The 21,677-nt window shown below is 58.7% G+C and overlaps 1 protein-coding gene across 1 annotated transcript in view; it reads right to left on the reverse strand.

Moving 5' to 3' along the window:
• Positions 1-3,281: 3,281 nt before the first annotated feature.
• The window catches only part of Gpr107 (G protein-coupled receptor 107), a 46,679-nt gene continuing 28,283 nt past the window's right edge, over positions 3,282-21,677 (reverse strand). Inside the window, exons 13-18 of the mRNA XM_003470924.5 lie at positions 20,134-20,264; positions 19,723-19,766; positions 10,639-10,688; positions 9,024-9,107; positions 8,099-8,220; positions 3,282-5,155 (exon numbers count right to left, since the gene is read on the reverse strand). Coding sequence (XP_003470972.2) covers positions 5,059-5,155; positions 8,099-8,220; positions 9,024-9,107; positions 10,639-10,688; positions 19,723-19,766; positions 20,134-20,264 — 528 coding nt within the window. The 3' untranslated portion in view covers positions 3,282-5,058. The remainder of the gene's footprint in view (positions 5,156-8,098; positions 8,221-9,023; positions 9,108-10,638; positions 10,689-19,722; positions 19,767-20,133; positions 20,265-21,677) is intronic.

Genomic DNA, 21,677 nt, shown 5'->3' on the forward strand with positions numbered 1-21,677 from the left:
GCTCGTATGCCCAGACCTCGGCCACTGTTGCTTCCTGTGGCTTGTGGTCAGCCATGGTCAGCTGCATACACTTGGCCATAGGTGGTGATGGCTCCACAGCTCTGCCCACCTGCAGCCAGCAGGTATGCCAGGGGGGCTGTAGGTTGTCCTGGCCACAAAAGCTGAAGTGACTTGGTGGCATTGAGAGGCCCTGTCCCCACAGGCTCAGAGGAGTCTTGCAGCCAGGACCTCTTGGCCACAGGACCCCAGGCATGTTGGGTGCAGGCGCTCATCATACCATACCCTACCCGGGACTAAGGACCACGCCAGCTTCCGTAATGCGCTACATCCCTCTCCAAATTAGCCACCCCGTGCTCACTTCGTATTCGCCCCATGCTGACTCTGTGGCAACCCCTGATTGACCACAGCTGGGTATATTAGCCAGAGCCCGCGTCTCATTCCAGCCCTGCCTCCTCGTGGCAGCCCTCGTGGCAACCTGATTGGCCACAGTCAGATATATAAGCCAGAACCTGCAACAATAAAGTCAGCAGTTACCTGTTACCCACAAGAGCGTCCTCTGTCTCATTGGGGGGCTGCACTGGTCACAGGCAGGCCTGGGGCTGCTGCAATTCCCTGGGAGCTCCCCCAAGGTGATGCATGTCTGCCACCTGGGGCTCAGGTGGGAAGCTGGTCAGAGCCTCTCTCAAAGGGGAATCTGGGGCAGCTCATCAGCACTGCCCCCAAAGGGTCCGGCACTTGCTGCAGTCTGAGAAACCCTGGGATGAGATGGTCCTAAAGGTCCTGTCCCTGTCTGCTCCTGCCCCACCCCTTGGTGCACAAGTGCCCCGGCAGGGTCAGGGACAAGGGCTGGACCGAGGCACGGTCCCTAACAGGGTTGGCAGAACCCTGGCTGGTGACACACATCCTAGGGCCCCTTTTCCTCCTGCACATCTAGGACACTGTGACTGGGAGGATTTTACCATTACTACAGACACAATGGCAGAAACCACCACAGCCGACTGCTCCCATCCCGTCAGTCTGGCAGGGCCAGGCTGGTCTTCTCTCTCTTCCCTGATGCTCGCTGGCTAGGGTCGGGGCAGTCAGTGCTAGGACGGCCACAAGCTTCGCTGTCTGCAGTTCTCACAGGGCTCAGGACGGATAACATCACAGATCAGCTCACTGTGTGACAGAGAAGACACAGCTCGCTCACTGTGCTCTATACCTGGGACACTGTGGAACCCTCGGATCGGCCTGAGCTGGGGTGCTTCCTGGGCCCAGGGAGGGTTCCCTGTGGATCACACACACCTGTCAAAACCCACCCAGCAGCATATTTTTACAAAGATGAGCTTTACCGTGTGATAAACACAATGCCTAGAAAAACTCAAGGCCTGGGCCTGGGGACTGATGGGCCTGGCCTTCCCGGGGGCGGGGAACTGATGGCTCCCACAGCTGGTGCCACAGGCAGCACAAGGACCACACTCGGGACTGGGGGCTTTGCCTCCCTGCTCCCTCCCCTCAGGATACTGGTGACCCCAGGCTGGGTTACTGCAGTGTCTGTTGGGGCTGCCGCTGCCACCGAGCTGCTCTGGTAGGTGTCACTGTTGTTGGGTGGAGCAGGTAGGTGGCAGTTCGCTAATTTAATGAACAAAAATCACAAAGGAAAAGTCGTGAGGCAGTGGTGGAGGAGAGCGTGCCCAGCAGCCAGGCTCAGGGAGGCAGCTGCAGCATGGCCAGCAGCTCCCCCGTGTCACCCGCCCAAGTCCCTGCCCAGCACACCCAGCCAGAAACTCTACAGTGGTCACCAGGGTTAGGGAAGCACTGAGACCCTCTGCCCTTGCCTGGTGGAGAGGGGACAAGATACTCACCTCGGGACCCAGCCCCCTCCTGCCCTGGCCAGGCCTGCAGAAGCTGTCAGAGCAGCACAGACCCCGTGGGGCTGGGGATTTAGCTCAGTGGCATAAGCGCCTGCCTTGCAAGCAGGCAATTGTGAGTTCGATCTCCGGTACCGATAAAAAGAGAAAAGACAAAAAAAAAAAAAAAAAAAAAAAACCAAAAAAACAGCACAGACCCCGTAGGCACAGGCCTACAGGGCTTCCAGGCCTGGGATGGCAGAGTAGCTCTAATGTTAGTGTTCCCTGCTTCCACCCAACAGCCTCCAGCTGGGCTTCAAGCTGTGCGCACTGTCTGGGCACCGATGCCACCATGTCCTTTCCTGACTGCTGCTGGAGCTCCTCCCCCGACACCCATCTGCAGACTTCCGGCTGTGACTGTGTCCTTTCCCCCCACCCCCACCACTGTGGGTGCCTTCGGCATCCTGTACCGCTGGGGGTGCCCGCCTATGCCCGGGCACCGAGCTCTCTCAGAACACTACCCAGCTCTCCAGCCATGCAGGAGCTGCAGCTGCAGGGCCTCGCTGCAGGGCCCTGGGAGACCTGGGGCATTCAGCCTGCTGACTGTAAAACACCCTGCGGGCGGTGGCGGCATGAGAGGTGTCCAGGGCCTGCTGGGACACCTTGGTGCGGATCTTGAGTAACACTGGACGTGTTCTAGATGCTACTTGTCTCATTTACTAAGAGGCAGCCAGTCAAGGTCCGAAGGGAGGAAAGGAACACAGAAGCCAGTGAGGACTAACTTGGGGAGGGGCTGTGGCCTGGAGAGGGTGCTGGCTGTGTGTGGTGTGGACTCAGGCTGGAGGGGCAGTGGCGGCTTCCACTGACACACGACAGCTGGAGTGAGGCCCAGTGACTGGGTCTCATGCAGGGCCACGGCCTGGCAGCCCCTCTGCTCCAGGGCCTGGTCAGAGGAAGTGCTCTGGTAGACGCCTGGCTCCGGGACATGCCTGGCTCTGGATGTACCTGCCTGGGATCCAAAGGACATCCGTCTCAGTGCGGGAAAAGATGTCCTCCATGATCCGCAGCAGAGACACATGGCACTGCACCGAACTCCCCTGTGCCTGGAGGGAACACCGCGATCACTCAGGACCACCAGGGCCTTTAGCAGAACCAGCCTAGCACAGCCCTGGGGTCCCCAGCCCAGGTGGGTGGCACCGAGGGGTTACGCAGAGGACTTGTTCCACAGTGGTTTCCTGGACGCAGCCTGAGTAGACTGGGCGCAGTCTGAGCAAACACCTAGAATGCTGCTGGGGCTGCTCTCAGAGGGAGAGTAAACTGCAGATTTGCCCCCCAACTGGGAAGGCCCCTCCCCCCAGTGGTTTAAAGCCTTGTGGGAGGGAAGAAGCAGTCGGGGGGTAGAGCCCCTGGCTTCTGATAGAGAGAGCAATGACTGTTCTTATGGTCAAGAAGTAATTTTCTAGCAAAACACACTTTATTACAGTTCCCAGCCAGCAGCACCTGCAGGCTCCCAGAGGAGACGTGGACAACGGCACAGGAAGGCGCAGCAGGACGGGGAAGAGGGCTGCAGGGAGGGCGCCACCAGCTGCTCAGAGCTGGAGGACAGAGTGGGTGCCGACCTTCCTGCCGCCAGGAAGCCATGCTGCCCTCAGGAGCCTTCTGCAGAGGACGGGAGCCTCCCGCACTCAGGGCCACCACCGGGATGCGAGCCGGAAGACGTTGTGCCTCCCTCTGGCCTTCGGGTTCCTCGCCCTGGCAGGGCTGCCCAGCTGCAGCCACCAGCCACCTACAGCAGGGACATCTCCTTCTGATGCTGGCGTGTGGGCTGGGACACTGGCTGGAGGATATGAGGTCCTGGTCTGAACTCCAGCACACACAACCCAGAGGGTGAAATCAGGTCTCCGCAGGCCCATCCTGGTGGGGAGGCGTCTGGCATCTGGGCGTTGGCATCCCCGGGCAAGGGGCTCACAAGTGCACCCCCTGGAGTGAGGGATGCGTGGGTCCTGCAGGCGCTGTTTACGCACAGAAAGCTAAGCGGAGCACATCCCTGTCACGCACACTCGGAACAGGGCCAGGGTAACAAGAGCGGTTCTCAGCGGGCTCCCTGGCCCGGTCCCTCTGCCCTGCTCGGGGTGAGCAGGAGCCACCTACCCAGGGATGGAGGTGGGGGCACCGGTGCTAATCCAGGTCAGAGAGGACTCGGTGGTCCTCGATATCATTTAGGGTGAGGACGGTGCGGGGAATTCTCTGCCTCCTAGGCTCCTGAACCTAGGGAAGGGGCACAGCCAGGCCCACGGCTTCTCACCGCCCTTCTGTTGGGAGAGGCCCTGCAGGCACTGCTGGCTGCAGCCCAGGTCCCCTCTGCTCCCCCTCAGGGGCACTGGAGAGTGTGGCTCCTCCTGGCAACCTTGCAGCTGGCCCTGCTCTGAGGGGTGCAGAGCTTTGGGGGCTTCCTGAGACTGCAGTGCCCTGAGGCCCAACTCTGCCTCAGCCTCCAGCTTTTCTGAACTCAGGCGCACCGGCTCCACGGAGGGCAAAGCTTTACCAACGACGCCTTGCACTCAGCGCCGCTCAGACCCAGCTTGGGGGAGACGTCTCCCACTCGCTCGCCAGTTTGGACCCCAGACACAGATGCAAGCCCAGAGCAGAGGCAAACAGGCAGAGGAGATCGGCAGGCCAGGAGGCCAGGAGGCCCGGCAGGCAGAGGAGGCACCTCTGCAGCCTGGTCCTGCCGCCTCCACATGGAAAGCTGTGGCCGAGCAGTGGCAGCCTCCGGCCTGGGCCTTTGTGGTGAGGACAGAGCTGGCCCCTGTTCCAGCCCTGTCCCCATGAGGAGGTCAGGGCCTGGCCAGAGGAAGGAGCCCGGCACAGCCCCTCCCCTTTGTCCCCAAAGCCACCACGTCCTTCCCCCGTGTCCTTGGTGCTGTCTGGCCGTGTCTGCGTCCCTGGTGCGTCTTTCTCGGCTCCACATATTCGGGGTCACTGCTGCCTGAACCCCAGAGCTCCCGATTGAAGAGGTGAAGCCAGGGCTGACCCTGTCCTCTCCTGCAGGCCAGTCCTGGCTGCCGGTACCATGGGCCCATGCAGGCCCAGTTAACCCAGCGAGTCTGCAAGTAGGGTCCGTGCGCTGTGTTCCGGGGCCGCTGCTTGGGCCGCCCCCGCTCCCCGACAGGGCCGCTTGGAGTCACTGGCCTTCTCCGACGGCGGCAGCGTCTGCAGGGCCTGCGCCTCATGCAGTGCCCTCCCAGTCACCCTGGGGCTCCACCAGGCCGTTGGTCACCTTCTTCACTTTCTTTACGCTCTCCATCGCCCCCGATGTGGTCACCCTGAGCAGGGAGAGAGGCCTCGTGAGCAGGAAGCCCTGGGCCCGGTGGCCTCCTCTGCTGCGGGCCTCACTTCCTCCTCCGTACCCAGCAGGACCCGCACCTCTCCCTGCTGTGGGAGCCTCACAGGGGCCACCATGGGGACACCTGGCCCTGCACTGCTGCCTGACGCCAGCACTCCTAAAGTCCCTTGCTGGAGTACCCACCACCAGCGTCACACACTGTCAGCTGCCCAGACAGCAAAGTGAGGGTTAAACAGATCTGGGGTCAACAAACGTCTAAAACTGTTACACAGACTGAACCCCATCCTAGTCAGATTCCTGACAGCACACCTTACAGAACTAGAGGAAAACCATCCTGAAATGCACACATAACCAGAAAAGACCTTGAAGAGCAAAAACAATTCTGGGAAACAAGGGGAAGGCAGGGGGGGCACAATCTCCAGCTTCAGGTTATACTACAGAGCTGCCAGTGTTAAAGCAGCATGGTATGGAAAAAAAAAAAAAACTAGACTTAAGGACCAATGGAGCACATTACAAGACGCAGAAACAACTCCAGACATACTCAGGTGCCTTATCTTTGACAAAGGAGATGGATAAACACCTCCATTGGTAGAAAGACAGCCTCTTTAATAAAACGGTGCTGGGAAAAGTGAAAATTAGAGATCCCATGTCTCTCACCATGCACCAAACTAAAGCAGAAATGGATCAAAGACTTAAATATTAAAACAGAAATACCAAATCTGGTGGAAGACAAAACAGAACAGGGGCAACTCCTGAAGACACAGGTGTAGGCAAAGACTTCACCAACAAAACCTTGATCACACAAGGAACATGACCAAGATCAACAACCAAGATCACATTGTATTAAAAAGCTTTTACACAGCAAGAGAAACCATCAACAGTGAAGAGACAACCCACACAATGGGAAGAAGTTTCTACTAGCTTTCCCTCATGCAAAGGATTAATATATAGAATATATGAAGAACTCAAAAAAAAAAAAAATCAAACCTTCAATTTAAAGACCCAGGGCTGGGGATTTAGCTCAGTAGCATAAGTGCCTGCCTGGCAAGAAGGTCATGAGTTCAATCCCCAATATTAAAAAAGAACAAAAACAAAAACAAAAAAAAGAACCAACCCAAAAGTAGAGAGATGAGCACGCACCTTCTCAAATGATGTAAAAATGGCAGATAAACCTATAAAAAATGCTCAGTATGGTCGTTCCAAGAGATGCAAATTAAAACAACACTGAGATTCCACCTCACTCCAGAAAGAATGGCTACTCTCAGGAAATCAGCCCATAACGAATGCTGGAGGGGCTGTGGGCAAGGAACCCTCTCCACTGTCGGTGGGAGTGCAGACAGGTACAACCACCATGGAAGTCAGTGTGCAGAGTCCTCAAAAACTAGGAGAGGAGGTCCCATTCGACCCGGCTGTTTCCCTTCTGAGTATCTTCCCCCACAAATTAAAAACATCATAGCACAGCGATACCCATGCACCCACACGGACAGCGGTATGACTTATCATGAACTGTGGCTCCCATGTGTCCATCAACAGGCAAAGGGTAACGGAAGCCTGGGATTTATACACAGCGTAGTACTACTGTGCCATAAAGCAGGACAAACTGGAGTCGCTTGGTGAAACTGATGGGCCTGAGGCCATCACCTTGTGTGAAATGAATCAGACTCACAAGTCCAATGAGTGCACCGTTCCTCCCCTGTGAAAAGCCCAAGGCGTCTGCACAGGTAATGGCGGGCAGATGGTGGGAAGCAGGGAGGGTGCGCCCAAATGGGCAGTGGGGCAAGGGCGGGCATGGAGGAGGGCAGGGAAGGAAAGGGATAAAGAGGGATGGAAGGAAAACCAGACACAAAGCTTCGGTGAGTGGGGAGGGGAAGGCAGGCTGTGGGAGGGGAGGGGAGGGGAGGGGAGGGGAGGGGAGGGGAAGCAGAACCCAGTTCTACGCATGGGGGCACAGATCCTCTGTGGTGAGCGTGATCACCATGTATATCTAAAATGCCCCAGAAAATGCTTAGGCCCAAACAAGAAAGAAAAACAATTCATGGGACAAAGGGACCCTCGTGCCCAGACGCAGCAGCTGACAGAGGGCTGGAGGATCTGGTGTTGCCGCCAGGCTATCCTTGGGGTTCAGCTTGGCAGTGTGGGGGACACTGTGGCCCAGCCCTCCAGCTCCTCACCCCAGTCCTGGGGACCTGTGTGATGCTGGGGACTGAGCTGTGGGCTCGGCAGGGACCAAGGCAGCCGGCCAGGTTTCCTGAGGGGCAGGGACAGCTGTCACTAGCTGGCTGGCATCTGTGTATCTTTCACTGCTTGTGACAGACAGCTGTGGCCCAGCTACCTGCAAACAGCCCATGTCTCTTCCTCTGCGGGGTGAGGCCCAGCACGAAGGCCCCAGCAGGGCCTGTAGTGGCCGAGGCCATCTCCGCTCTGGACCGTGAACAGCAGGGGACCCCAGAGCTGAGGAGGGAGAAGCCCTGCGAAGGCCGATCACCGTGCAGGCTGAACTGGCCTAGCAGACTCGGTCACACTGAGCAAATAGAAAATGATGGCCCTGTCCCAGAACACAAGCCCAGGGCACCATCCAGATGCAGGTCAGCCGTGTGCAGCAGGCCGCTCAGGTATCCAACATGGAGCACCTGTGAGGCTCGGACAGCCCTGCTGGGGACTCTGAGGAATTATTCCTGACCTCAGGTGCTAATGGCTCGCCACTCCAGGGGTGGTCAGTGCCCGAGCTCTGCACTGGCGGAGGATGGGCTCCAGAGAGCTTAATGGGACAGCCAGCTGTGCTTCCTGGGTGACACTGGGCAACGGCTGGCAGACACGGCACTTTTAACTGTGTGACCATAGCTGGGGCCCAGGTGTCTGTGTCCTTCTGCTAAAATCAGGGGCCTCCCCAGAGCAGTGGGCCCCGGGCAGGAGGGCAGCTTACACTGTCTCCATCTCCAGGTCCTCGTCCTCCTGAGACAGCTGCAGGTAGGGGTTGTCCGAAGCCGGCTGGAATTTGTACCCCGTCAGGACGAAGAACACCAGCGTGGCTGTTTCATCCAGGAGCTGCATGGTTAAAAAGCACCCGAGTCAGGGGATCTGGACTCGGCTCCTCAGAAAGCAGAGGCGTTGACTGGGCTGAGCCTCCCACCCTGTCCACTGTGTGCAGAGCAGCGTGGCAGCTCCTGCCCCCCAAGGCTCCCCAGACCTGCAGGGAGGTGCCGCAGGGCCTCACGCCCATGTGACAATGCTCTACCCTGACTGCATCCCCAGCCCTCCCATTGCTGCCTTTTTTATTTCTACAGCAGTGAGAATAGAACTCAGGGCTTTTGCACTGAGCTGCATCCTCAGCCTTTTTAACTCTATTTTGAGATGGGGTCTAAGTCACTGAATTGCCTGGGTTAGGCTTGCACTGATGACCCTCCTGCTTCAGCCTCCCAGAGTGCTGGGAGCACACTGCAAGGTGCCTTTGAAGAACGCACTTTGTACGACAGTTTCCTACAGGGGGAGCTCTCCAAGGAAAAGGGGGTCTAAATCACTGGGTGGCTGGCTCTGGCTCTGGCTCTGGCAGGTAGGCACTTCCAGGCCACTGCAGGCACTGTGTGACCAGCGTCACCCATGGAGGACCAAGGGCAAGCCTGGGTCTCCTCCAGGTCTCAATCACATTCTGCTCTGCTTCTCAGAATTTTTAAATTGAAAACTAACATTGACAGTGCGGTTCTTCCCTGACTGTTTAGAGGACGCAGCAGTGCCCGTGGGCAGAGAGAAAGCTAAGTGCCCAGAAGCTGGGCCCTGGAGGGTCTTGGTGGCCGTCCCCAGGTCCCCAGTTAGAGCAGGGCAGGCGGAGGCCATGCCTTAGGCCAGCACACCTGGTAAAGCCACTTCCACTGGAAGGGGACAGCCAGCTTCAGGAGGAAGGCGATGATCCTGGTGAAGTATATGTAACACACGATCTGTGGACAAGAGAGCAGGAGGAAGCCCGGCAGGAGATGAGACCAATGCTGGTGTCCAGGACCCAGGGCCACACGGTATCCCCACCCCGCCCCCACCAGTGATAACTGCGGTGCAGACCAGAGACGCCTCCTGCCACCTGCCAGCCAAGCTGCAGGAGTCCTTCCTGTATCTAGGTGACCAAGACACATGGACCTGGAAGCCCAGGACAGGCCTGGGATCCAGGCTGCAGGCCTGGTGCCCAGAAGAGGCTCTCCTTTCGGGGATGACACTGTCCCGCACTCAAGCCAGAGCCCGAGTGGGTCAGCTGTCCCTGCTGCTCTGCTGGTGCAGCCAACACCTGCTCAGAGCTATTCGCTGCACGGCTCGAGGGCCAATGCTAAGACCGCAGCTGCGATGGGGCAAGCTCAGCCCCAGGCATCCCCAAGAAACTGCCACCCTTGAGGGACAGTGTGGCGGTCTGAAGCACAGCCTACAGCCACCTGCACATCTCCCACTGTCCGCTGTTCAGCTTTTACAAAAGCTGCCTCCAATTTCTATTCTTGGTTTTTTTTTGGTACCCGAGAGGGAACTCATGATCTCATACTTGCCGGCAGGCGCCTGTGCCGCTGAGCTCAATCCCCGGCCCCAGATTTCTATTCTTAAGGGGAAAACAACCCAAGACCGGCTTCCGGCAGGGGACCTGGAGGAGGGCGCGGCGGCACTGGTCGCTCTAGCAGCAGCAGTGGGAAAGCATGGGCTGCCAGGAGCGGCCAGGAGCGGCCGCACAAGCCCATCTCCTGAACAGGCACAGAGCAGAGAGCAAAGTGCAGTGCGGCAGGGGCGGCGCAGAGCGAGCAGAGCCCAGGGGATGTGCAGCACCCTGGGGCGCAAGGGCTCGAGGGCCACTGCTTTCACATCAAGCCCGCATTACTGCTCTGAGTTGGTTTCTCCATTGTTTGGTTTTGTATTCTAGTTTTGTTTTTTGGTACCAGGGATCGAACTCACAACTGCGTCCAGGCACTTACGAAGGCAGGCACTTATGCTGCTGAGCTAAATGCCCAGCCCTTGGTTATGTATCCTGAGACAGTCTCACTGCTAGTGCAGGCTGCTCTTAAGCTCACTCTGTAGCCCAGACTGGCCTCGAACCTCGGAGCCATCCTCCTGTCTCAGCCTCCCAAGTGCTGGGATTACAGGAGTGTGCTACTATGCCTGCCTACTTTCCTATGCATTTTAAACCAAATCTAAAACTAAAATTTAGGAAGAAGTGACCCAGAGAGTTAATTTCCATTCAGAGAGACATGACCTGATGTTATAAAGGAGAAAGCGGGGCTGGGGATTTAGCCCAGCGGCGTAAGTGCCTGCCGTGCAAGCAGGCGGTGACGAGTTCAATCCCCGGTACCAATAAAAAAAAAAAAAAAAAAAGGAAAAAATAAAGGAGAAAGCAGCAGCGCCAGGCAGCTCAGGCCCTCATGCCATCCCACACCCATCAAAGCTCACTGCTCTGATGCCTGGGCTGACTTTACCAAGGAAGTTCAGGCCGTGTGTACTCACCAAGACGTAGTAGTGTCTGAAGAGCTTCAGCTTTGCTAAGTTGATAGCAGCTATGGAAAAGAAAAAACAAAACGCAAAGTTCATTACTATCTTTTCCCACTTTATTTTTGCTTTTTTTTTTTTTTTGAGACAGGGTCTCTCTATGCAGTTCACGCTGGCCTTGAGCTCACTTTGTAGCCCAGGCCAGTCTCGAACTCGCAACGATACTCCTGTCTCAGCCTCCTGAGTGCTGGGGTTACAGGTGTGAGCTACCACGCCCGGCTCCCACTTCATTTTTGACAGGTTCTCACTTTGTTGCTTAGGTCATCCCTGAGCTCCTGGACTCTAGCCTCAGCCTCTGAGCACCCAGGACTGCAGGCGGCACCACTCAGCCCAGCTTCCTCCTGTGGAACACTGCATAGGCGTAGGCACCCGGCCTAGGCTATGAAGGCATAGCCGCACTTCCGGAGAGGGGACCACAAGGTGGGTCCTTCCAGCAGCAAGAACAGGATCGGGCAGCAGGTGGCACAGCAGGGCAGCGCACGGACAGCAGACACCGCTGCAGCGCTGCCCACCAGACGCTCCCACCTGCCCCGATAGCTGCCCCTGCATGTGCTACAGTATGCTGGCCCCAGAGTTCACCTGGGGCTGTCACCAGTCTCAGGTGCAGATGCAGCCCAGCCCAGGGCACCTGGCCGGCTTCCCCTCAGTTTTCACTGAGGACTTCGTCACGAGCCCTCACTTTCAAGCTCCATGGCTCCGTCCCACCTGCACGGGCACTCAAGGTCACCAGGCCGGGCCAGGCCATCTGACTTCCTGATACTGAGGTCCCTGAGTTGAGGAGGACCACAGTGGGGGCTCCCAACTTCCATTAAGAACCTTTCCACCCACAGGAAGTGGGCGACTGGTTTACAGGCCTTCCCCAGTGACTCACTGGAGGAAGATGCGGGTGGGAAAGGTGGGACCACTTCTTCCTCTCTTCTGGCTTCTGATTCTTTGGGGACAGGCTGTCAAAGCTAAGGGTTCCAAAAGAAATGCTGGGAACCCCAGGTTCCCTTCACTGTGAGGATCAGGGGCAAATCAGCAAGATCATCTCTGAGAAAGCGCCTGTGTGGATGGGGGTCCTGAGGCTGAACCCAGGAATGAGGACCCCACACACCCAGAGCTGCGAGGGACTTGTGTGCACACACACGGCTCAAGGGAGCCTCGGATGGACACGGGGCCCTGCATGGCATTGGGAGCCCTCGGAGCCAGGGAGCCAGGGCCTCATGTCTGCTGGGCACGGTCTTCGCTGTGCCGTGTCCCTGTCCGTTCCTGTTGCCTGCCTCTCACTCTGCTTCTTGCCCTTTCTTTGTATCCATGCAAACCAACAGAGCCTGACCTGAGGTAGGCCTGCATGTGCATGCGTGTGCACGAGCGCGCGCGTGCGCATGTGTGTATGTGCACACACATGTCTGTTCATGCTGGCCCACGTGGCCAACCAGGACTGGCCACACGCCTGACCCATAAACCCTGCTGCTCACAGTGCTGCTGAAAGGGGAGCCCCGAACCTTCCTGGGAAGACCAGGGGAAAGCACACCCACCTGAGACTGCAAGTGACTGAAGCCTTGCAGCTCCCCGGAATCTGCCTGCTGTCTCCAGGGGACACTCTACTGCACCTCACACAGAGCCAGCAGCCAGGCAGGGAAGTGTCACCTGCCGTTCCCAGGCACTGAACAGCAGGACAGGGACCAGGAAGGCCACTTCGGCCACAGTGTGGTGACAGGAGCAGGTGCCACAGTTCTGCTTCAGGCCTTAGAGCAGCGAGGCATGGCTAATGATGGCTGTACCCTGCACTAGTCCTACAGGGGACCCTCGGAGCTTGTCGCTCGTCTCCTCTGGTGCTCAGGGCCAGGGGCTCTGCACAGCACAAGGCCATGGCCCAGTCTATGTTTTTTTTTTTTTTTTTTGTATCAGGGACTGAACTCATGACCTTGAGCTTGCCAGGCAGGCACCTACACTGCTGAGCTAAATCCCTGACCCACTACATACTGTTTTAAACCATTAGTTTTGCAGGGCTGGGAGTGAACCCAGGGCTCTGCACACTAGGCAAGTGCTGCCCACTGAGCTGCACCCGGGCTCAGATCCACACTTCTGAACGCACTCCCTTCTGCATGCGCCAGTGCGCTGTGGGCAGGACAGGAACCACTGACTTGCCCAGCAGGCAGGGGACAGGGCAGGGCCTTGCAGCCGAGGAGACAGGTGGAGGCTAATGGGAGGAAGATGGGTGCGGAACAGAGCGGGTAAGAGTGGCTGGGCCTGCAGACTGGCATCACACCAGGGAGCTCACCACACCTCGGGAGGGGGGAAGTAAGGCTCTAGGCAGGCGGCTGTAACCCAGCGGTACACACATACTGTGAGGGGCGTCACCCCTCACAGTACAGCCCCCGGGACCTCAGGCTGTCACTGCGCTGCTGTCTCCAGACCCCGGGCGTCAGCCTTGAGCCCTCCACCCCCGTGCTTGGGGCAGTAAAGCCAAGGTGAGGAGCAGAGACAGACCCGGGGTTGCGTGCTAGCGCTCAAGCACTGATGTTTTTGACCCTGGGACCTCAGGTCAGTCACCAAACCTCTCCTAGCCTCTGCTTCTCTGCCTGTAAGGCGAGAACAGGACACCCATCCTTGGGGCAGCCAGGGTCAGAGGTGGCACAGGAAGGCACACAGCTCAGTGCCACCTCAGGGCCAGCATGATTGTGGGGTTCCCTCAGGACCCAGGAGGCGTCTGGGTGCTGCAGTGACAGAGCCCGGCTGGACAGTGGGACCTTGGGGGTCCAGAGGCAGTTCTGTCCACGGCATGGGCTATGGCAGTGGCTGAGACAACTCGGGAATCCCATTCTGGCTCTGCATCCCTCTCAGAGACCCCACCGCTCCTGCTCTCTGGGCTCCCCTGGGAGCGGGCTATTTCTGACCCGCCTCAGAGGAGCAGCAAATATGGTCAAGGAATGAGTTGAGGAGAGGAACACGCCCCACAGGGGGGCACAGATCGGTCACTGCCCTCCTTACAGGGGGCCTCTCTGGGTGGACGTGAGTGGTCACCATGGGGTGAGTGGCACAACCACCTGGAAAGGCGTTGAGGAGGCCCAGGTGGCCCCCTGCTGTCAGGACAGGGCCCAGCTGGAGGTCCCGAGAGGCCACCCGCTGCAGATCACTTCCTTTAGCCGGCCGTGCTTTCTCGGACAGCAGAGCACAGCGCACCGTAGTGGTGAGCCGTCCCCTCACAGGTGCCGTGCAGCCACCTCTCCACCCTGACACCCACCCGGGAGGTGCTGTCACTGCTGTTTTCCTATCAGAGCCCCAGGGAGAGCCTGCCCTGCCCCGGCTGACTTCCTAGTGACAGGACAGTGACAGACAGGGCAGCACTGCTGCCACTGTTTGCTGAGTGATCATTCCTCCAGCCTCACCGAATAGCACCTCCACGAGAAGCCAGCCTCGGTGCCACTGTCGCGCAGATGAGACCCAAGACACAGTGCTCACAGCTGGAGAGCCAGGCTCTGCCTGACCCCTCCTCCAATGACCCAGATGGTACCAGAAGAGTCGGGCACAGCTCCCGGTCCTGGAGGCAGTGGCCAGCACTGCCCTCCAGCAGCAGGGGCCCAAGCAGCCTCTGGCTCAAAAACACCCCACAGCCCCCTGGCCCTCTCTTCCTGCTTCCTCTTGCCTAGACGGTGCAGACAGAACTTTAGCCACACAGTCAGGAAGAAGCGGGATGCGCCCAGCAGCAGGGCCCTCGATCTAATCTCAGTGGCCTCACCCTGTGGGTCAGGCCCCAAGGGCTCAGGCCACACGGGAACCTGGCCACATTGGCCTGAAGGCCCTCACGGGGTGCCCTCTGCCCCAGTAAGGGGAGACCCCACGCATGCACATCAAAGATGCCACCCGGGACCAGGAATGGGAACAGCGCAGCCCAGAGCCAGGCACAGAGCGGCTTCCTCCACCTTCCCACCATTCAGGGTCTCGAACGAGTGATTTTGGCCCAAGGGCACCCAAAGCAGTGATCCATGAAGCAGCAGTGAAGCCATACATTCCACCGAATGCAAAATGAGACCTTAGGAGCAACCAGAGCAGCGAAGCAGCCATACGGGCTGATACAAGGGGCCAGCTGGGCATGGTGGTGGTGCTGCAGTCAGTCCTGGCTACTCAGCAGGGTGCAGTGAGAGGCAATGCCTGCATGGCCCCCACACACATACACCGCCCCCCAAGACCTGGTCTTGCAACAAAGAAAATGGACAGTGGATTAAGCAGGGTGGTGGCACACACCTGCCATCCCAGAACTCAGGTCAGTCCCAAATTAGAGCCCAGCCTGGGTGTCTTCGGTGGGACCTCACCTCACAATAAAAATCCAACCCCCGGGCCTCAGAGCAGGAGAAGGTGGGCTGAGGCCACGCATGGGCAGACAAGGCCTGCTAGCACGCTGCGTGAGCACAAAGCTGAGTGTGTCCGGCTCCATGCAGGGCAGTGCAGCGCTGACCAGGTCCTGCCACCCCTGGGCCGCAGCCCAGCAGGCTCTGTGGCTCTTACACGCCCCCTCCCGGCCATGGCTGGCAGTGGATGAAGGCCAGACTGCCGGGAGCCTGGCCTGGTTCATGGGAGGCCTGTGCTTCCCAGGGCACCCCAGCGACCTGCAGGGTGCAGCTGGCGGCAGTCATGTGCTAAGCAGTGCGGGCGGGAGCACAGGCTGCTCAGGCCCGAGGAGACACAGGTCACAGCACTGTTAGAGAGTCGGCAACATGGGCCGCCAGGTGGCCAAATGTCCTGGTTCCCCGTGCTGGAAAGGCAGGACGATGACGATGGTGACAACGACAGGCAGTGTGCCGGTGACAGGGATGAGCCTCTGGGGGCTCAAGACAGCTTCACCAGCAATCACACACCTTTCTGCCTGGATGTGGCCACATTCAACGCCTGACACTGTCCCAACAGGAAGAACCTGTCCCTGGGTTGGTGACATTTTGGGTGGCAAGTGGAGGAAAACAATGGAAATAGGGTTTGGTGACAAAAAGAAATGCAAAAGTCACTGTGGTCGGGGCCTAGTGACATGTCCTCTCTCGGTGGCTGTCCACAGGTCTCTGCAGTAGCCACAGCACCTCAGAGGACAGCTGAGCACCTGGACTGTGGGGCCGCCCTGCACAAGAGGAGGCGCTCACAGCAGCCACGTGCTCACAAGATGTATGCAGGGCAGAAAGACTTTTGGTCTCACAGATGCCATCTCGTGCCACCAGGGTTGTAGAAGAGGCCCAGGGGCCCAGCATCTGCGGAGAAGGTGCCGGCCCCAGACAGGGAGAACCCCCAAGTTCTCCAGACACACAGCGAGAGGAGGAACAGTGACAGTTCCCTGTATACCACATCAAGAGTCTGTGTTCCTTCTCTCTCCTCCTGTCCGCTGGCACTGCCCAAGAGGCCAAACCGGACATCTAGCAGAGTAACAGCCCACTGTGACCAGGCTGTACCTGTGAGTCCAGCTTGCGCTGCACTGGAGGCCCCTCCTGGTCTCCAGGCCTAACCTGGAAATGGTCCTCAGCATGGGGCCACCACAGCTCGCCCCCCCCCCACAGTGAGACCTGGGCTAAACAGGACCCCTCAGTGAGTCACAGAGTCTGAGCAGGCAGGGGCCCACTGTGCTCTCAGCCTTGGGAGGAGCCGGCAGCCACCGCTCTGCTCCCTGAGGTTCATCTGCTGGGCCCAGCAGGGACTACTGCAGCGTGGAGCGGCAGGGGCTTGGCTTCGGTTTGCACCCCACTCCTACGATAGAGCACCCCCAGTGTCCCACGAAGCTGCAGATGACAGCACTGAGGCAGGCAGGCTGGGGTCTACCCAGCCCTGGCGTGGGAATCACTGCATGGACAGAGATGCCATCGCTGCTTCCTTTCCCGAGGACAGTGCCTGCTCTACCGAAGAGTTAGATGACAACGTCACACAGATCCCCAAATAATCAGGTCCCACCCTGTGGATGCTCAGTGTCTAGAAGATCCCAGGGCCATAACAAATGCCCATCCCTTCCAATCCCATCTGGTCCCGCCTCGCCGCCTCAGGCTGTGCGCAACACACCACTGAGAAGTCTGTGAGGCCAGCCACAGCTCTGCAGGCTGCAGGGTGCAACACTGGCATGGGCTCGTGGTGGCCACACATGTGCCCACCTGGCCACAGGTGCCAGTGCTGAGCAGGCTGCGCAGGAAACCAATGGAGATGGGACTGTCTGCTCCCTGTGACGGCTCTCATGCCAGGGAACCTCCAGGCCCTGCCACCATGGCACACTGAAGCTGCCTTCGTTTTTTTTTGTTTGTTTGTTTGTTTTTTTCTTTTTTATCAGTACCAGGGATCGAACTCATGACTGCCTGCTTGCAAGGCAGGCGCTTATGCCACTGAGCTAAATCCCCAGCCCCTGAAGCTGCCTTTGGAAGGAACCTCAGGACTGTGCTGCTGGCCGTCACTCCTGGTCTTGGTGGGAGCAGGTTAAGAGCTGGAGTCCGCTGAACTCACAGCGGACTGGTTTCCCTGTGGTCTCAGTGTCTCTCAGAGCATGTAGGCAGTAAATGCTGCAGGTTCCCCTCAGGGTCTCATTCACCCCTTCCCTGCAGGGAAGCACCTCCCAGACACTTGGCTGTGAAAGGTGCTGTCACCATCAATGCGGTCGCTGGTCACTGGGCCTGTCCCCATCCCACCCTCCACTCTGGGCCACGGTGAGCACAGAGACGCACGCAAAAGCTGAGCCACTGTGGGGACGCAACAGGTCCCCGTATCATCACAGCCACTTCGAGCCACTCCAGCGCCCCCCAGCAGGTGGTAGTGACAATCCAGCGGTCACTGGGGAGGGGGCAGTCTAGTGCCATTTCTAGGGGGTGCACCCCTGCCCACCTAGTTCACCCATCATGGTGGGTGTCCACAGCAGGAACTGGTGTGGCACCAGTGAGGACGGCCAGGCCAGGGTCCCTGGACAAGCACCGCCCAAAAGTGGCCCTCTAAGGCCACATGAGCGCTGCCCAGAGCCACCCTCTGTGACCCCACAAAACAGGAGGCTGTGCCTCCCAGGGACTGGGACAGTGCGTGGTGGGGAGGAGGCGCAGCTGAGGGCAGCTCCCTGAGCACCCCACTGCTTGGACAGAACCCAGAGACCAGAGCGTCAATATGGCACCATCACCTGCAGCACGCTTGTCCTTCCCCACCCCAGCAGAGTAGCAGCAGCCTCCTGGCCATGCCATGCAGAATGAGCCTGCTAGGGACCCGGGAGCTTGCCCGGCCAGCTCACTGCTCCTGAGTTCAACAGCGGCTTCATAGGCTCAGCCTGCTCGAGCCAGCTGCTCCAGGACAGGTGGGCCACAGGGATAAACTGAGGCACACACAGGGCCAAGAACAGGGAGTCAGCAGTTGGCACAGACGGTGGAACGCTTCTGCAATGCCCCTCAGGCTGTCTCACCATGACTGTCCCCTCGTTGGCCACCAGGGGAGCACAGTTCCTCGATCCTGGGCACAGGCACAATTGTTTTCTTTGTTATTTCTTTATTTAGAGACAGGCTCTTGCTGCAGACTTCAGGCTGGCCTTGAACTACATAGTGCATGCTATCCCAAAACCCAATCCTCCTGCCTCAGCCTCCCCAGTGCTAGGATCACACGCAACACCACGCCCAGGCCAGCCCAGCCATTTTCAAAGCTTGGCATGAATGAGGCCACTGAGGGTGATGAGCCTTTAGGAGGACCCTTCCATCCTATACTCCTCTGTCCCCCATCAAAGAGTCAGTGGCACTGCCGACACTGGTGTGGGGTACTTCCCCAGTGGAGCCCCACTGGCCAGCCTGCCTTTGTATCTGGGCTCGGCTGAGGCAGCCCCATGCTGCCCCCTGCTAGACAAGGAGGAAACGGTCTCAGGCGCCAGGGCCAGGAAGCTGGGCCTCTGGAGCCCTGCGCAGACGAGGAGGTGGAGCCTGGGCAGCTGGGGGTGGGGGCCCAGGGTGCTGGGGAAGGGGGCATGCGGAGAGAAACCCACAAGTTACAGACCAACAGAGAGGCGCAGCTGTTGGGCTCCATCTTCCTGGGCTTCCGGGACTGAACCCAGGGCCTTCCAGCTGAGCTGCATCCCAGCCTCACTCTACTTTCTAAAATAAAATGCTGGCCACTAAGTTGCCAGTTAGGGCTCAAACCTGAATCCTCCTGCCTGAGCCTCAGCGTGCTGGGGTCCCAGGTGTGCACCAACACTCCTGGGATTTTTATGATGCTTTCAGCTGAACACTCAGAAAAAGCAGTTCAGGGAGAGTAAAGCATTTAAGGACGGAAAGTTAGACCTCTGCCTTAGTACAGGGAACCAACGGAAAGTTAGAGTAGGAACAAAGTTAGAGTAGGAACATTCGTCAATCAGAGTAGGGACAAAGCTGCCTGTTCCTATCAGGTGCAGGGAAGGGTACAGGAGAGGTGCTCCTCTCCAGTCCCACACCCCAGAGGGTGGGGGACTCAGTTTCCACTTCTGGTTCTGGCATCCCGGGTCCACCCCAGTCCAGCTCCACTCGCCAGGCCCTGCGTGGAGGCCAGAGAAGAGAGGAGGCTGGGGGTGGGGGGAGGGCTGGGAGGGAGGAGAGGAGGCCGGGGAAAAGAGGAGGCAAGTGGAAAGGAGGCTGCGTCAGCGTTGGGAAGCATCGGCAGGCAGCACAGACCTCACAGTCCTGACTCCACCACCGGGATCAAGGTGGCCAGTGGGAACAGCCCCAGACATGGCTACGAGGTCGAGTCCAGTGGCCGAGGCCAAGACGCACTTTCCTCTCCAGCCCCAACCCCGGCAGGTGTGGTGCCGTGTGTGGGAGCAGGAAATGGTGCAGGAAATGGTAACATGCGGAGCTGATCTCCGCCCACATGGGTCATTCTGCAGGCTCCCTTGGCCCGGTCCCCTAACAGAAGGCCTCTGCTCTGGCTCCAGCAGGCCCAGCACGCAGTGTGGGCGGTGAGACCCACCATCGAAGGCAGCAGCCGTCCCCACAGCCTTGCACGCTCAGGGCGGGCAGTGAGACCCACCATCGTGGGCAGCAGCTGTCCGCGCATGACTGTCCCACCTCCTCCACCCGTGGCCAGTAGCAGTGCTAGCAAACTTGCCTTTGCCATCCGTGGCCGACGCTTCCTGTAAGTGTCTGATGGACCTAAAATCAAAACATTCAGAGAGGGAAGGTCAGCGGAGAAACTCCTGCTTTTCTGCATCCAGCTCTAGGCAGTAACAGATGATGTCACCGGCGTGGGGTCCTCTGGAGCACGCCCCGCCCTGCAGCCCCAGTTGTGTGGAGCCACTCACTGTGCCGAGTCAAGCAGGGGATGGGATGAGCTCGATGACTGCCACAGATCGCTGCCTGTTCCACCCTGCCACTGCCCAATGCCCACTCCCTGAACCTAGGACTCACTGAGGACGTGAGTCTCAACCTTGGCTCTGGGACCCTGCAAAGCTATGCAGCTACCTGTTTGGCTGGGGACACCCAGACTTGTGGGGACAGCCACATGGGCTGGGTCACTCACCACACCACAGGGAAGAGGATAGCACCGCAGCACAGCAGGTCCACCAGGAACAGCGAGTCCTTCCAGAGGCTGTACTCCGTGGTGCCCTCCTCGGTGGACTCCATGATGATGTAGGCCACGTTGGCCAGCACCTGCAGGAGCAAGGCAGTCCCAGTCCTGACAGCAGCCAAGGGGGTGCTCACCTGTGCACAGCCCTGCTCCTGCCGGGGCTTCTCTGTGCACTCGGAGGGCCCCCACCTGCATGGCCAGATGGGCTTGACACTGTGACCCCCAGTGTGTGTGTGTGCATGTGTGCAGGCTGCTGGGGACCGAACCCGGGGTGTTCATGCTGAGCTACACCCCTGGCCCTTTTTATTTTTTCAGACAGGGTCGCACCAGGTTGCCCAAGCAGGGCTTGAACATTTGGTTCTTCTGCCTCAGCCTCCCAGAATTCTGGGATCACAGGTGTGTGCCTCTGCCCAGCTCCTCAGCTTTTTTTTTTTTTTTAAATTAAGAGACAGACTCTCAGGTAAGTCTTTAAGTTGCCCAGGCTGGTCTCAAACATGTGATCCTCCTGCCTCAGCCTCTCAAGAGTGTGGGGCTCATACCCCCGCATCTCCACACTGAGCTGCGAGCCTTTTGCAAGGAATGAACACTGCCCAGCTGTACAGGAAAATCACACAAGGCTAAGGAGCCCTCCAGATCCCCTGCTCCAGCCCTGAAAACCGTCAGGTGAAGGCTCAAGGATGCCCTGGCCTAGCACCGCCCAACTCTGAGCACACAAGGCTGATGCCAGCCCCACCCACTCTGGGCCCCGGCCTGGCATCCACAGGAGTGACTGCCTTTGTATTTGAAGTCAGCAAGTGTTGGGGTGGCTTGTGACACAGCAATGGCCCACAGAGGAGGCCTGTGATGCCCCAGGGCTGCGCTCTGCACAGCACTAACCCACATCAAGTCCTCACCATGCTGGACGCTGCAGGGGAGGCCGCAGTGCCGCACCGGGCCTGGCTGTGCCTCTCGCTGCACCCGGGCACTGGGCTCCATGTGAGAGAAAATCCCCGGCTCAGGGTCTGCTGTGCTCAGACCGCACCTGGTGTGGGTGCAGAGCTAGACTGGCCTGTGACTGCCCCCATGCAGCACTTACAGGTCACTGACACTTAACACAGGAGGCAGGAGCTGCTCTGCCACTGCCATATGACCGACACCCGGCCTCTGACTTCTCCCCAGCATAACCGTGCTGCCCTTCGCTCAGCACTTCCCGGAAGCTGCAGTGTGTGTGTGCGTGTGTGTGGGGGTGGCCGGGGCTGAACAAGGCGCCCGTGACACTCCCGAGGCGCCTGGCCCTCTCCTCCCTCAGAGACTCAGTGTGTTGGGAGTGCATGTAGGGGTGACCCCTGGGCTCCCCCCTCAGTACTGGGAACAATCCCCCAACAAGAAAGCAACTTCTGGCCAGTGTGGCGGCACATGTCTGTAATCCCAGCACTCGGGAGGCTGAATAAGGACGATTGTCACAAGTTTAAAGCCAGCCTGGGCTATACAGTAAGTTCAAGCCCAGCTTGAACTGC

Source organism: Cavia porcellus, unplaced genomic scaffold, assembly GCF_034190915.1.
Source record: "Cavia porcellus strain 051 isolate PalLab524CR breed Dunkin Hartley unplaced genomic scaffold, mCavPor4.1 scaffold_49, whole genome shotgun sequence".
Taxonomy (NCBI): Eukaryota; Metazoa; Chordata; class Mammalia; order Rodentia; family Caviidae; genus Cavia; species Cavia porcellus.